Source organism: Hippocampus bargibanti, linkage group LG03 (genome assembly GCF_051943395.1).
Source record: "Hippocampus bargibanti isolate YZ-2025 linkage group LG03, ASM5194339v1, whole genome shotgun sequence".
NCBI lineage: Eukaryota > Metazoa > Chordata > Actinopteri > Syngnathiformes > Syngnathidae > Hippocampus > Hippocampus bargibanti.
Genome location: NC_142736.1, coordinates 7,379,443 through 7,396,728, shown reverse-complemented (window position 1 = coordinate 7,396,728; position 17,286 = coordinate 7,379,443). Strand labels below are relative to the sequence as shown.

Below are 17,286 nucleotides of genomic sequence, written 5' to 3'. Positions count from 1 at the left end.
TGAAAATACGGTAGATGAAATACATTCACATGAGGGACGCATTGAGTCCAAGTTGGCGCCTGAGTAGGCAGCCGTCAGCAAGTGCTCTGATGAGCCTTGTTGTTTTTGTCTTGTTTTTGTGTTTTCTTTGGTCACTTTGTGTAGTTGTGCGTCGTGTGGAACGGATACGGATTGTTTTTCAGCATTTTTGACCACGACATTCATCAAGGAGGAGACTGTGCTGAGCGGTTGCGCCTTTTCAGCACCATGGATATGCCAGTACGGTTTTGGATGGGAGGAATGTCGGTGCCATTCGACTGTCATCGCTGGACAGCTCTGGGGCCATTGTGCTTTTTTTACGCCTGTAATGGGCAGCATCTTCACAGCCCCGCTTTGTTCAGTGGAAGGTCGGTGCTGTTGGACAGTCTGCGGCTGGATGGATACATGGCTTGAGGAGCCCGTGATAAGAAGAAAGGAGCGTCAGCGCAGAGCGCCAATGCGTATATGGAACTGTCGCGGGATGGAATTGAAGCTGATTTATGTGGGACAGGAGATGTGAGACAATCTCTTTTCGTCAATGAATGCTACAGCTGCGTGTTTGCTTTCAACATTTAGCTTGTAGTCGACGTGCACATTCCACCATGATGTCCCTGATCCACTGGTGAAGAGACGCTTTGATCCTCTCCTCTTTCATCTGGAACAGCTTTATATAACAAAGAGGGTACAGAAAGTGCTTAAGAATGAATGTCTCTTTGTGTCTTTGTGTTGTCATGTTATTTGTTATTTAGTTTTTTTTTTTTTTTTTTTTTTTTTTTGTTCTTTTGACTTCAAGACGGCGCTGCGAGAGTGGCTGCCTTTCCTGTGTTTTGCTTTTCTACTTTCATTTCTTTCATAACTTTGCTGCTGTGAAATGTAAATTTCTCCACTGTGAGACTAGTAAAGGCAAATCCAATCCAATTGTGTTGTCACAGTAGTTTACATAGTCACTATCATTTGTACCTTTTTAGGAGAGATCTACTCTAAATTATCCCACACAGGGGATGTTCTCTTCTTTTTCTTTGTGGATGGTGCGTCCAATGCAGAACAAATTCGATTCAAGACGTGAATTTGGTGTATCAGTGTCAGTCGTCATGGTTGTGTCAGTGCACCATTTTATTTCAAATTACCCGTGAAACTATGAGTTGGCAATGACGCAGGAAGACCGTCTCGCGAGGCTTCGGGCGTGACAACCGCGCAATCCGAGGCATTGGGCACGACAAAAAGTGTAACACACGCCTCAAACCGCGCTTCGCAGAGGTTTTTTTTCCGATTTACTCGGCACACGCCTCGGAGCCTTGGCACAGTCGGGCACACCACTCATGGTAACCTGTAATGCGACCGAGAAATGCACCTTCATCTGTATCAAGAGTGACATCAATAGATGGATGTAGTTGTATTACGTTCATCCTGTCTACTTGTTATCTAATTTAAAACAGATTCTTTTCTTATAGACAGTGTTTTTTAGGTGTTCAATTACCTTAAAGGACAACCGACGTCTCCGGACAAGTTGTGTCCATAATTTGTAAAATGGCTTCAAATGACTTCTACTGAGCGGATTTTACAAAGATTCCACCGCATATAGCTATATTTTACGTTTTAAGACTCACACTGAATATTCCGGAAGTCTTGTTTTTGAGTTGGTGATGAGTCCTCACCCTACGTCACTGAAGGAACGACCCTAACCGAAAAAAGGACACATTGTAGCAGTCCTTCCATCACGTCAATGCATTTTGCTGTACTTGTTTGGTCTGAAAACCTCGTGTTGCACCAAAAAGAAGAAGAAAAGGGCGAAAAGCTCCGTGTAAGGAATTAATCAGCCTGTGGAAACGGGCTGATTAATTCCTTCCACGGAGCTTTGTCGCCATTTTCTGCCTTTTTTTGGTGTTACATTTCCCCTATTGCCTCAAAATGGCACAGAATAAATTCTTCAATCGATTGCAAACATGTATACTTTCCTCTTCAGCACTATTTTAATCATATTCATAACTGGATGAGTAACAAGAGAGCCTATTCTCCGAATCTGAAGCCATTGTTTTGATTCTCCATCAAGGCAAGACGTCTTGGGGTGACACCACGAACATGGGGGCGAGACCTTCTGAAACTGGCCACTTCCGGATTCATTTTGAAGTCATTCTTATTGGTGTTTTTCATTTGACTAAAAATATCAGCCTGCGTGTTTTGGGTATTTTAGATGCTATAAAACGTTTTTCTGATGTCAGTTAGGAAACAAAAAAGTGATGATGTTGGCTGTCCTTGAAATGTTTCAGCACTCTGACAAAGGCGGAAGTATACGCCGAAACATGTAAGGTTATTGAACACATAAAAAACACTTTCTGTAAGAAAGGATGTTGTAAATTGGATATCAAGTGGACAAGATGAACTTAACACAACTACTTGAACCACTGCTACTGATCTATATAATCTCCAGCACAGGGTACTTTGAGGCGCTCAAGGACATCATTGGTTGTACTACAAATTACAGTAATTGATCAAAGTGGTTAACTGATTGTCTTCACCAAGTACAAAACTGCTATCATTTTTTAATTCTACCACTGATCCGTTTATCTACTTTGCATATTGTCTCACATGTGTTACTGAGAGGTACTACTTACATTAAGGAATTCCATTCCATACTTGTTTGTCATCTTTTTTTATGATTATACTAGTGCAGCATGTTCTACTGGAGGCAAATTCCTTGTGTGTACTACATACATTAATCTGATTCTGAATTACGCGCACACACGTACACGCACACATAAAAGCGCGCACACGTACACGCGCTCACACACGCGCTCACACACCAATTGCGCACAATTCACCCGCGCGTGTGCAGTAATAGAAGACAGAACAACTGTTATGAAGGGAAAAGCCGAAAGGAAAAGAAGAACAACTGTTATAATAGTGTCACCTGGAGGGGGCAGTGACGCACCACAAAGGAAAAAACATCCCTGATGTGTTCAACAGGAGAGTTGATGACTGCCGAAGGCTACCACTACCTCGTTTTACTTCCTCGTTCCACAAACTCCTGACGTAATTGGCATGTCTGAACGAAGCGAGACATTAATTTATCAGTTTTATCAGCGTATACGTCCGTCAGATATTTAAATTATTCAAAAAAACACAACTATTTTCAGACACGGGTTGGGTGACAGTGATCCAACAGTAGTCTTGCAAAATGTCTGAGAACCGAAGAAAGGAGAACACCGACGAGGAACAACTTAAAGGTGCCGTAGGTGGGCAAGGTACGTCCAATTGCCCCGTGTTAACTAGCACAGATGAAAGAAACTATGGGTTTTTTACATTAAACTTGGAACAAAATGTTTTTTGTCACGTTTTTGCAAGTTTGAAATGCAATTTGAAAGTCGTTGCCAACAGCTTGTTTAACAACTATCAATTTTGTTTGTAAAGTTTTGTCGGCCGTGATCTGGAAACTTGCGGTGAAGGGTGGTAAAATGAAGAAGCTTGGAGTATATTTGATCTTGGCCAAATTCGGAAATTTACTCTGACTCTCGAAGTTGGTGCGTTCGGAGGCGCATGGCTCTCTGCTCCATTAGTTTTCGAACGAAGCTCGCTCTCGCGAGTAGTCGCACAATCGGAATCAGAATCATCTTCATTGGCCAAGTACTGTATGTCAAAAACAATGTATTTGTCTCCGGAAACGAGCATCTTAATAACCAGCTGTGATTAAGGTGCTCGCCATTTGTCAGGAAGAGCTAAAAGAGAGAGAGAGATACATTTTTGAGCTATCTCAAGCCCAGTAATCATGATCCCTGACTTTTATTGCTCAAAGTGTATTTTGTACATACAGTACATTGAAAATAAATAAGAATGGGATTCGCGTGAAAAAAAAATGCGTACAGACCTTTCCCCCGGATATTCGAAGGACACTGTATTTATAAGTTTGTTTATTGAATATATAAAAACAGAAAAGAAATTTGGCTGGAAGTAAAGGGAAGTACAAAAACAACAAATAGTCATCATTCAGCACAATTTACATGTTAAATGAAAGTATGGCAGATATATATACATATGTATGTATATATATATGTATGTATATACACACACACACACACATATATATATATATATATATATATATATATATATATATATATATATATATATATATATATATACACACACACACACACACACACACACACACACACATATATATATATATATATATATATATATATATATATATATATATATATATATATATATATATATATATATATATATATATACAGTAAAGTCTCGTTATATCGATATTCAAGGGAGTCCGAAAAAATATCGATATAACCGGGACTATCGATATATCCGACCCTGTTTGCATGTAGTTTTCTCCGTGCGTGCATAGAAATAGTATCGATATATCCGATATCGATATAACGAGACTTTACTGTATATATATATATATATATATATATATATATATGTGTGTGTGTGTGTATGTGTGTGTGTACAGTGAGACCTCAGCTTACGAACACCTTACCTTACGAACTTTTCGATTTCCGAACGTCAAATTTATGAAAATTAAACCTTGAAATACGCACTACTTTTCGCGATACACACCCATCACGGCTGGCGGAGTGATCTTCGCATCTGGCGGAGTGATCTTCGGATCTTTGGCAAAAGCACACGACCAAACAGCGCTCCAGCCGGCGCACCTTTCCACACCCCTTCTCTCTGAATTCACACGTGATCGCCTCCGAGGAGCTTTTTGCAGATAATTTTACTATTAGGAAATGAATGCAAGATGATCCCCTAATAATCACCGTCGAGGAGAAGAAGGAGATCATTGAGAAACACGAACGAAGTGTGTGTTTGTGGCGTCACATGTGCACACCGCGGCTGTCATGTGAATCTCAGCCTGACACATCTCTCACGCTGTGTGTCACTTCTCCGAGAGTAACTACCACCCACCGCCTAAAAGCTTTACACAAAGGCGTTATTTAGTCGATGCTTTCACGTAACTAATGACACCGAAATTGTCACGTGCGAGTTGACAGCTGGGGCGGGGCCACCGCTCGCGACCGCCGCCAGCCGAAGAAGACACTTCAATATCATTTCATGTCAACGAGTCGCTGTCACCTCACCAGTGACATGATTACGACGCTTGTGCTGGCAAGTCCAACAGTTTGCTTTGCTGGAGGTGATTGTTAGCCGCAATTGTGTAAGTTTGGTGCTTTCCGGGATCGTGAATGTGCGTGGTGTGTGTGTTGATCCCCTCATCACCGATACTGGGACATTTCAACGAGTTGCTGTCACCTCACTAGTGACATGATTACGGCGACTCGCTGTGTCTTGTGCTGGCAAGTTCAAGAGTTTGCTTTGCCGAGGTGATTGTTAGAATCAGAATCAGAATCAGAATCAGAATACCTTTATTCGTCCCGCAATGGGGAAATTTGCAGTCCACAGCAGCAATTGAAGAGGGATGGGGTTGGGGTGGGAGTGAAAGGATAGAAAACAAGATATTCTAAGCATAACAAAATAAAAAAATATTTAGCAGCGATTGCGTAAGTTTGGTGCATTCCGAGATCGCGAATGTGCTGGACGGATCGCCCCGCCCGCCTTCTTTTGTCGTGTCTTATTCCGCGTGCATGGAATCATCGGACTCGTGCCTTTTGTTGTAATAACATCTCTGCCAGTACCTACGGGACTCGAAGTGGATGCAGAAGACAAGCAGAAGTCCTCTTGAAGGCATCCAGGAGTTGATGTGTAGGCTTTAATTGAACAGTTCCATCCAGAAAAGGCTATGAGAATCATCAACATGATGAATGATAATGTGATGCCTCAGTTTCGTAAGATCTTACAAGTCAGAAAGCAACAGGTGTCAATTAAGAGCCATCAACGACCATCACAAATGTAAATAAAGTGACTATTATACAGTGCAGTGTATTTCTTCCATTACAATACAATAGCACATTTATTATACATAAAATAAGGTATGTAGATGAGAAGGTTTCTTCAGCCGTCATCTGTACGATTTTGAAGGTTTCGGACGTTTCGCCTCCTATCCAAGAGGCTTCGTCAGCGAACTAAAGTCTGTCTGGTCGTATCGGCCCTATTTATATATCCCTAATGTCCAGACATGGTGGCACCGGACACAGCTATGATAGGTCCCTACACTCAGGTTGGAGGGGCAGAGGACCCCTCCCTGTGGCCCCACTGATTGTTCCTACATTCCTGACTAACGACTGGCCTATTACCCCCACTCCCACCGGTATCACCTCATCAGCATAACGACCCTCATCAGCATTACGAAAGTTGCCTAACCTGTTTTGCCTAAGCAGGCTATTGTATGAACGATCCAAATTGAACTTCACCCCACCAGACCGGTTTAATGAAGGATTTTGTTGTTTTATAAGAATCGCTTCTTTTACCCCCCTTTCAAACCATCTATGTTCTTGCGCTAAGATTTTAACCTCATTGTCGTCAAATGAGTGGTTGCTAGCTTTTAGGTGCAAATGTACTGCCGATTGAGGTCCACTTATATTATCCCTGCGATGTTGATAAAGTCTTTTTTTGAGAATTTGTTGAGTCTCCCCAATGTACTGCTCTTTACAATTTTCATTCTTACAATGTATGGAATAAACTACATTACTTTGTTTTTCATTTGGCAGCCTATCTTTTGGATGCACTAATTTTTGCCTTAACGTGTTTATCGGTTTGAAATAAGTAGGAATTTTATGTTGCCAAAGGACTCTTTGTAATTTTTCAGAAACTCCTTCAATGTACGGTACTGCTACTCCTCTCCTTTTTGTATCTTGAGAATTATTGGTTTCATTCCCTATTCTTTCTTTCTGACATTTGTTGAATGACCACTGAGGGTACCCACAGTTAGTGAGTGCTCTCCTGATATGTTTTGACTCCTTTTCTCTACCTTCAGTGCTAGTTGGTATTAGTTTAGCCCTTTGCTGGAGGGTTCTGATAACTCCTAGTTTGTGTTGTAAAGAGTAGTTAGAGTCAAAAAGTAAGTATTGGTCAGTGTGCGTAGCCTTCCTAAAGACTTCTGTTTTTAGCGCTCTGTCCTCTTTTATAATTACTTTACAATCCAAGAAGGCTAGTTGGTTGTCTTGAATGTCCTCACGAGTAAATTTAATGTTGAAGTCTACAGAGTTGAGGTGATCTGTGAAGGATTGAATTTCTTGTTTCTTAATTATGACAAAAGTATCGTCCACATATCTAAACCAGTGTCTAGGTTTTGTCCCTGGGAAGGATGTGAGGGCCTGTTTCTCCATCTCTTCCATGTAAAGATTAGCCACTATGGGTGAAACTGGTGAGCCCATGGTTGAAGTCACTGATGTGGTTTAAAAAGCTCATCGTGGCAAGGCCCCAGGGTTGCATGAGATCCGCCCGGAGTTCCTAAAGGCTCTGGATGTTGTGGGGCTGTCTTGACTGACACCCCTCTGCAACATTGCGTGGTCATCGGGGAGAGTGCCTCTGGATTGGCAGACCGGGGTGGTGGTCTCCCTCTATAAAAAGGGGGACCGGAGGGCGTGTTCCAACTACAGAGGGATCACACTCACACCTGGTATGGTCTATTCAGGGGTTTAGAGGGGCGGGTCCGTCGGGAAGTCGAGCCTCAAATTGATGAGGGGCAGTGTCGTTTTCGTCCCGGCCGTGGAACAGTGGACCAGCTCTCCACCCTTAGCAGGGTGCATAGGAATTCGCCCAACCAGTCTACATGTGTTTTGTGGACTTGGAGAAGGTGTTTGACCGTATCCCTCTGGGAGTTCTGTGGCGGGTGCTTCGAGAGTATGGGGTACAGGAGCGCCAGATACGGGCTGTTCGGTCCCTATACGACCGATGTCAGAGTCTGCTTCGCATTGCTGGCAGTAAGTCGGAATCGTTTCCAGTGAGGGTTGGGCCCCTACCAAGGCTGCCCTTTGTCACCGATTCTGTTCATAACTTTTATGGACAGAATTTGTAGGCGCAACCGAAGCGTTGAAGGGTTCCGTTTTGGTGGTATAGCAACAGTAAAGCATCTCTGCTTTTTGCAGATGATGTGGTACTGTTGGGGCCTTCAAGCGGAACTCTCCAACTATCTCTGGAGCGTTTCACAGCCGAATGTGAAGCGGTTAGGATGAGAATCAGCACCTCCAAATCTGAGACAATGGTTCTCAGTCAGAAAAGGGTGGAGTCCCTCTACGGGTCAGGGAGGAGATCTTGCCTCAAGTGGAGGAGTTTAAGTATGTGGGAGTCTTGTTCACGAATGAGGGTGTGAAGGAACAAGAGACAGGCGGATTGGTGCGGCGTCTGCTGTGATACTTTGTACTGACCAGTCGTGGTGAAGAAGGAGCTGAGCCAAAAAGCAAACCTCTCAATTTACCGGTCGATGTACATCCCAACCCCCATCTATGGTCACGAGCTATGGGTTGTGACCGAAAGAACGAGGTCCCGGATACGAGCGGCCGAAATGAGCTTAGTCCGTAGGGTGTCCGGGCTCTCGCTTAGAGAAAAGGTGAGAAGCTCTGTCATCCGGGAAGGGCTCAGAGTTGCCCCCATATAGAGAGGAGCCAGATGAGATGGCTCGGTTATCTGATAAGGATGCCCCCTGGACGCCTCCCCGGTGAGGTGTTCCGAGCATGCCCCACTGGCAGGAGACCCCGGGGACGACCCAGGAGATGCTGGAGACACGATGTCTCCCAGCTGGCCTGGGAACACCTCAGGTTCCGCCAGGACGAGCTAGAAGAAGTGGCTGGTGAGAGGGAAGTCTGGGATTTCTTCTTGAAGCTGCTGCCCCCGCGACCCGACCCTGGATAAGCGGCAGAAGATGGATGGATGGATGGATGGATGGATGGATGGAAGAATATCAAACCCACTAATTTTGGAGGGGAGTTGAAATGAATGCTAATCTAGTCTTTCATCTTTAACAGATGTAATTGATGACCCCATCCTCGAGCAAGGAGCAGTTGTCCTCAGAGGGTAAGTCCATTAAAAACAACTTTTTCAATAAAATTCATCTTTCGTGTTTTTTTTTTTTTTTGTCACATGCAACAAGATTCTTTTATTTAATTTTGCACAGAGAGAGGAAGGCAGAGAGCGAGAGAGGGGTGTTGGATTATTTTGATCGTTCGCCCTTTGTTCATTGCTTCGACGGGTGTTGATGGACGAGGATGGTTAAATCATCAGATAGCCAGGTGTAGAACAGAAAGTTGGTTTAATCTTGGAGAGAACGGAGACATCGCGGGGTCTGCGAAGGAGGAAGCATGGCGAGAGAGCGAGACTGCGGCAGTATTTATGCGGCGCACAGTGTGTGACGCGATAGCATGTGACTTAATGCAACATCATGTAAAGGAAGGCAGGATATGACATATCAGGAAGTCCAAAATGTAAACAAAGATTACATGGCGAATTACCCCAACATCTCCCTCCTGACGAACATATTTAACATCGGTGGAGGTGAACAGAAAGAAGAAAGAAAAAAGAAAAGAAAATCACAAAATAGAACAATCACAATGGAAACAATCTCAAATTAAAGTCATGTCATTCGCTACAACAGTCAAATCTTCATGGCATCCTGGATGCTGATCACCAGGACGACGACGAGGAACAAAATTGTTTGTAGCATTTGTCGCAAGCAGGCCCCAGGGTGTGGTACGGATGAGCAGGTGTCTGGGTAAGAGTGTGTGATCTGTCGACGCGGCTCCAGTGACGAGCATCGGGAATCTTCATGACGAACGATGTCCTCGTGAATCCAGGTGACGCTTGTTGCTGCTAAGACGGCTAGCAGCTCCGCAACCGGTCCATCCCACGTTGGTGTGGTCCACGTCATCTTCTTCAGACCGCAGCTCCGTCCTGTGGAGAACAAAAGAAGACTTATGCCAGGTCACGTGTCGAAAGGATGGTTTCAATCTACACATCACACTTTCTTGACGTTTCTTTCCCTATCAAAGCCTGTCTCATCGTTTAGGCTCTGCAATGCATTCTCTCACAGAAATGGCAGACATTGTTAGATGTTCGTTGGTTCATATATGTTAGTGGTTAGTGAGTCTGCATTTCTGGAGGGCACCACTTTCTTGGGGAATGAAACGTTGGAGCCAACAACACTCATCACCAAAAGTGAAAATTTTGGACATGATGATCTGAGCTATTGTCACTCCCCCGTGTTGAGACATGAAAAGTCTCAATTTGCCAACTGGGAATGTGTTTGCATGGAACGTGATCCGTCTTTGACATTGTACAGATTATCAATTTGCATAAAACCATTTGTCAATCATTGGTCCAAAATTTTGGAGGCCACATTGCTCGGTTGAAGGACAGCCTACCACAATTCTTTAGCACAAGTTGACATGGTCAGCAACATTATGGCAAACTGCGTAAATGGTCACCATACTCGCCTTTTGTCATTCAGTCGAAGGGCACCAGTTGACAGTCTGTTTCGCTTCTGCATCGGACATCCATTCGCGCAACCCAGCTTCATCTCCGCTCACCCTGGCATGGACTCCTCAGGAGCTCTCCTGAAGAATCTCCTTCTCCCAATTCTGAAAGAAGCTGGTTAGCGTGGAAGCCCTACACAATATAATAACTGATTTCGCCTGAATCTCTGACTGACACCGGCACCTACTCAACTCATTTGCCAATTTCATTCTTACCAACCTGAACGGCGAGAAATTCCTTTAATGTGCCCCACAATCAATTACTTTAATGTGCACTGCATTCAATTCATAATAATAATGATAATTCATTATCAAATTAATCTCAACAGGTTACCCTGCCTTTTCAGTCATAACCATAAACTAATTTTGAACTGACAAATGTCATCACTGTACGCAAAGGCAGCCAGAAGATAAGTTAGCATTTGTGGCTGTCTTAATAAATGTTGGATTTCCGCCATCGCATCACCAACGTCGAATATTTTTCATTCGATCAAGCCTAATTGTAACAATTCGTCGCTCGCTAGATGGTTGGATGAGAAATATGTGCAAAATAAAAATTGTCATGCATTTGAATAAATGCCAAACACTATACTTTTGGAAATCAAAATTATTATCAACAGGGGCTTTGTCATCTATCCCAAATCATCAGGGTGTGCCAACTCCAGTTGTGCAGATCTCCTATGACAATTGAAGCAGAGATTAAATTTTGTTTCCAAAGATACCAAGAATCTAAATGCAGTTCGGATGATACTGTGATTCAGCAGTGTCTTCCTAGAAAATCAAAGGATGGGTGGATGCAAGTGGCTTGTTCATCCCACAGTTCATCAATTCATCCTGCAAATGGAACAATTACTCAACCACCATCTCCCAGCTCTGTTTGCGAATTGTTGCGGTTCACCACATCATCTGCATAAAAGCATAATGAAAAAAGGTTAGTCATCATATTTTGCAAATCAATCTTGTCCTCTTCCAATTAATTTCTTTGCTTAGAAACTAATAAAGGTGAATCCGATCAAATTCAATTTGTTATATATATATGAATCAAATCATCTGTTCTTTGACTTCAGAGGAATGACAATTGTCAGGTCAAAAAACGAGTGTAATGATCATGTAACAATCATTATTTCAATAAATCCATGAACTTCTCCTTGTGAAAAGTCCAATGATACCAACTGGTGAATCTCTTTTAAGTAATTAATCACCAGTGAATGTAGTTAAATGTACGTTGCCAATTTCCATCCAATTCAAGATAAATGTTCCTGTCATTTAGCCTAATTCACTGACTATTTTATGTAATTCTTCCAAATGTTCCTGTCATTTACGAGAGGTAAACACCGTGGAATGTGGTCGGGGCCTCCGGGTGTTAAACCCCTCTTTGAAGCCCTGTGCTGACAAAAACCCTTGATAAGGGGCATCGTAAATAACTGGCTTCTCGCAAATGGCCTAATCAAGCCGTTTCCAGAACAAAGTTTAGCTCAATCTAACAAAACTAATCCTATAATTGTATACATTCACTCTTTGGATGTCATTTTATACAATTTCCATTTAATTCTGCATTCACCCAAATCAGGATTTCAAAATTACTTGTCCCGATCGCAGACAAAAACATTGGAATTCTGACTTCAAGGTGTTCAATTCTCTCAGTGAAAACACTTTAGCAATCCGTTTGTGAATGTTAACGCAACCCTTTATTCATTTTATTTTTGTTTATTAACCTATTTGCGAATGAATCAATTTGCCGATCTCAGAATGCGGCTGTGAATTCACCCCCACGCCCCTCTTACGGGCAGAGAAAGATGGAGGAAGGAGTGGGCTGTCCGCTTTCTCTGCTGGCAGAGAATACACAACACACAACATACACAACAATACATAAAAGCACACAATGCAACATAAAAAGACGAAACACAAAGACAACGAACATCAAAGGGGAGACAAAAAGACACACAAAGACGGCTCCCCCAAATGCCCCCCACCTCAGCCGACCCACTCTGTCCCCTGGACAATGAAACTCCCTGGGAAACCCGTAGCAACGACTAGCAGTGCTGACCACGCGCTCATGTTGGTGAATGCATTAATGTTACGGTAATCCACGATCTATTGCAGCTGCAATTAAACAAAAAAGAACACATAATCCCCTGGGTCAAAATTAATAAATTTTCAATTTTTTTAATTTTTTTCCCAGTCCTCGCACCCGAACTTCCAGAACCTCATTCCCTTCTGAAGAATCCCCTTCTGGAACTTTCCCGGTATAACAATATGGCTGCCGGAGGCGTGGAAGCAGACATATCTTGACCCGAGATGGCGTCGATCAGTCACGTACGAAAATTTCGTACATAGGCTCGAATTAGGATGATCCGCCTTGATCCGATCGAAATTCGATTACAAACCTAAAATACGCAGATTAACCGTAAATAGAATTACTTTTGGCCGAAAGAATCCCGCAAAACATTCACCCAACATAGCTGCATGCTAGCGGCACTCACCCGTGAAGTATTCCTGTACTCCCTCCCGAAGCCATCAGCTAGGACCCGGAGTTTTTCGGCACCAAATGTTGGATTATTTTGATTGTTCACCCTTGTTCATTGCTTCGACGGTGTTAATGGAAGAGGATGGTTCAATCATCAGTAAGCCAGGTGTAAACAGAAAATTGGTTTAATCTTGGAGAGAGCGGAGACATCGCGGGTTCTGCGAAGGAGGAAGCATGGCGAGAGAGCGTGACTGCGGGAGTATTTACACAGTGTGTGATGCGATCGGATGTGACGTAATGTAAATGCGACATCATGTAAAGGAAGGCATGATATGACGTATCAGGAAGACCAAAATGTAAACAAAGATTACAGAGCAATGTTTAGAGATGTTTGTATGGCGAATTACCCCAACAAGGGGGACAGAGAGAGAGGGGGGGACAGAGAGAGAAGAAAGGGAAGATGGCGGAAGTACAACAGAGCATGATATACCAGAGACGGAGAGGGATGGAGAGGTATATGGAGGGAGAGGGAGAGAGGGGGACAGAGAGAAAGGAGAGGGAGACAGAGAGAGGACAGGGAGACAGAGAGAGAGGGGGGGCCATAGAGAGAAGAAAGAGAAGATGGTGGAAGTACAACAAAGCATGATATACCAGTGAGGGAGAGGGAGAAACGGAGAGAGAGAGGGACAGAGAGGGATAGGGACACAGAGACAGAGGGACAGAGAGACGGACAGAGACATTTTGGTTGAGTTATGGGATCCTGAATTTTGTGAGCTATTCCTATGATCAACGTGTCACATTAAGAATATTTTAACAGTTTGTTTTTGTTTGGCAGGTATGTGATTGAGCGAATCAATACAGAGGACCCTAGTCGGCACGTTACCTCTGAAGATTTAGGTGGACGATCAAATGAACAACAGGAACCACAAATTAAAGAGGTGGTGGAGCAGCTCCTCAAGATTGCAGAGGACTTGAACAATAATGCAGAGCTCCAACGGTATGCTTTAAACACATCTTAACTGCTTTCTGTGGTGACTTACCTCGTGCACACAAATTCATTTTGCGTGTTGAAACACAGCTGTGACTGTCTCTTTCTTTTAAGAATACAGGTTTTCATGTGACATAATATAAAATACGTAGTTTCTTGTGCCATAAATTCTATACTATGATCATTAAAGCCAAACACCATTAAAGTACCAGAACATTTCATTTCTTCATCATGTACAATATTTAGTCTTGAGTTGTATGTGTGCAGGGCAGTGGTACCTCTACTTACAAATGAATTTGTTCTGGAAGAAATTTCTGAAGTGTAACAAGTCGAGAAGCGTTTTCCATGTAAATTCCCTAAGTCAGGGGTGGGCAAACTTTTTGACTTACGCATTGGGTTCTAAAATTTGACAGAGGGGCCGGGCCAGGAGCATTTGGAGGGAGTGTATGGGCCGGAAATACTAAACCAAAAGCATTAAAGGACAACCGACGCCCCAGGACAAGTTATGTCCATAATTTGTAAAATCATTTCAAATGACTTTGAGCGTATTTTACAAAGATTCCACAGCATATAGCTATAGTTTACGTTTTAAGACTTGCGCTGAATATTCATGAAGTCTTGTTTTCGAGTTGATGACGATCCCCATGTGACGTCACGTTAGGACCGTCCCTGACCAAGAAAGTGACACACAATGCATTTTGCGGTACTTTGTTTAGTCTGAAAACTTCGTGTTGATCCGTGTTGATGGCGAAATTAGAAGGAAAACATAAATAACGCGATGGTGAATCGTTGTGTGTTGCACCAAGACAACTATTTGATATTCGCTGACACAAATTCCCAGCTGACAAATCAGCCCATTTCCAATGGAGCTTGGGCGCCATCTTCTGCATTTTCTGGGTGCTAAATTGGAGTCCAGACGCCTCAAAATGAGACGGAAGGACTTCTTTAATCGATTGCAAACATTGATGCTTTCCTCTTCAGAACTATTTGAATCATATTCATAACTGGATGAGTAACAAGAAAGCATCTTCTCCGAATCTGAAGCCATTGTTTTGATTCTCGAGCAAGGCAAGACGTCTTGGTGTGACGTCACGAACAAGGCGGTGGGACCTTCTGAAACTGGCCATTTCCGGATTCATTTTGAAGTCATTTTTTTTGGTGTTTTTCATTTGACTAAAAATATCAGCCTCCCTGTTTTGGGTATTTTAGATGCTATAAAACGTTTTTCTGATGTCAGTGGGAAACCAAAAAAAAAATGGTGCCGGTTGTCCTTTAAATGTAGTGGTACAAACTGTAGGAGTCCAAGATGGCGCCCGAGTAGGCAACCATCAGCGAGTGCTCTGATGAGCCTTGCTTTTTTTGTTGTTTTTGTCTTGTTTTTGATTTTTCTTTTGTCACTTTGTGTTGTTGTGCGTCATGTGGAACGGATATGGATTGTTTTTCAGCATTTTTGACCACGACATTCATCAAGGAGGAGACTGTGCTGAGCGGTTGCGCCTTTTCGGCAGCATGAATATGCCAGTACTGTTTTTGAATGGGAGGAATGTCGGTGCTATTCGACTGTCATCACTGGACAGCTCTGTGGCCATTGTGCTTTTTTGCGCCTGTAATGGGCAGCATCTTCACAGCCCCGCTTTGTTCAGCGGAAAGGTCAGTGCTGTTGGGACAGTCTGCGGTTGGATGGATGCATGGCTTGAGGAGCCCGCGATAAGAAAGGAGCGTCAGCACAGAGCGCCGATGCGTATGTGGAACTGTTGCGGCTTGGAATTGAAGCGGATTTATGTGGGACAGGAGATGTGAGACAATGTCTTTTCGTCAATGGATGCTACAGCTTTGTGTTTGCTTTCAACATTTTGCTTGTAGTAGACGTACAAATTCCACCATGACGTCCCTGATCCACTGCTGACATGGATGTTTTGATCCTCTCCTCTTTCAACTAGAACTGCTTCATGTCATCACAAAGAGGGTACAGCAAGTCCCGAAGTCCAGCAGACATTTAAACAGCTTCTTCCCCCAAGCCATTAACTCTTTGAACTCTTTGAACTCTTTCAACAGGAGCCAAAATGGAACTGTATAGTGCCACTTAGCAGTTTTTTTGACGACGATACTAGTGCAGCGTGTTCTACCGGAAACAAATTCATTGTGTGTTCCACATACTTGGCAATAAAGATGATTCTGATTCTGAAGAATGAATGACTCTGTGTCTTTGTGTTGTCATATTTGTTATTTTTGTTTTGTTTTTTTCCCCCAAGATGGCGGCGCGTGAACACGCAGCGGCTCCCCTCTCCTGGCAAATTGGCGTTTTCATGTTTATGATGTTTGTTAAAGTAATTATAAGTGACTTGCATGCTTGGTCCAAGAGGACAGTAATTTCATTTGTGCTGTATGTCATACATATTAGCATATTTGACAATGAAGCTGACTTGACTTTGACTTTGAGGACGAAATGGAAAGAGATTAAAATAACATATGCACTGTGATTTATCAAGATTGCGTCTGTTTTTAATAAGTTTCCATCGAAGGGGCAAAGTTAAAGAAATCAACATTTATTGAAAAATGGATTCATTTTCAACATTCAAAATATATTATTACACAACGATATATTCAAGCTCAATAATACCTACTTGTGTTAAATTTCGCAAAATCATGGATGGTTTGTCCACGCGCGCTCGACAAACTCTCCACGGATGCCCTCGCCTTCACGCGCAAACAATACACGTGTACCGTCGCCGAGCACGCAGACATAGGATACCTGCAGTTGAAATTTGCATACTCGGCACGGCAGCCAATCAGAAGCCTGCTTCTTTCTTCCGGACTTTCGCAAGCGTTCTAAGGTCATTCATTTGCATATCATTTTCCAAAATAGATGCACAGAACCTCAGCCCAGAAGAAAGATTCAAAAGAAGCTAACAACATATGTGACGCTACAAAACGTAAATTTACATTAAACCGTGACTGTAAACTGTACGTGAGACTTATGAAAGGGGCTTAGTGGCTTGTAGCAAGCACTGCAAACGTTGCATTGTGCACCATGATGACAAATGAATACTGCAGCAAAATCTACACTGTAGATTTGTCGTATTGGTTCTGCCCTGTTTAGTAACGGGTAAATTTCTTCTGGGATTGGCCTTTTTGGTGGAGCAACTGCCTTGACCAACAGTAGCTACCCCTGGTGTTAAAACTTAGAAGTGCGGGCAAAATTTGAAGTGCGGGCCATATTCCATTCTGTTTAAAATTTCTTGCAGGCCAATTAAAAATGGACTGCGGGCCGCAGTTGGCCCGCGGGCCGTAGTTTGGACACCCTACCATTCCAAGCCACCCAAAATAAAGATTCTGACATAAATATTTTCTCAAGCATAACAATGTATCCAAATTTGTAACAAATATGTATTTTGCAATTATATCATTGCACAGTCAATGTAAAC

The 17,286-nt window shown here is 42.9% G+C and overlaps 1 protein-coding gene across 2 annotated transcripts in view; it reads left to right on the top strand.

Moving 5' to 3' along the window:
- The first annotated feature begins 2,974 nt into the window (after nt 1-2,974).
- LOC148900200 (apoptosis regulator BAX) overlaps nt 2,975-17,286 on the top strand; it is a 73,810-nt gene continuing 59,498 nt past the window's right edge. The window contains exons 1-3 of one of the 2 annotated variants that reach the window (XM_088991778.1): nt 2,975-3,260; nt 8,904-8,952; nt 13,709-13,870. In XM_088991778.1, coding sequence (XP_088847904.1) covers nt 3,194-3,260; nt 8,904-8,952; nt 13,709-13,870 — 278 coding nt within the window. In that variant the 5' untranslated portion in view covers nt 2,975-3,193. The remainder of the gene's footprint in view (nt 3,261-8,903; nt 8,953-13,708; nt 13,871-17,286) is intronic. The other variant, XM_088991777.1, reaches the window with a different exon arrangement.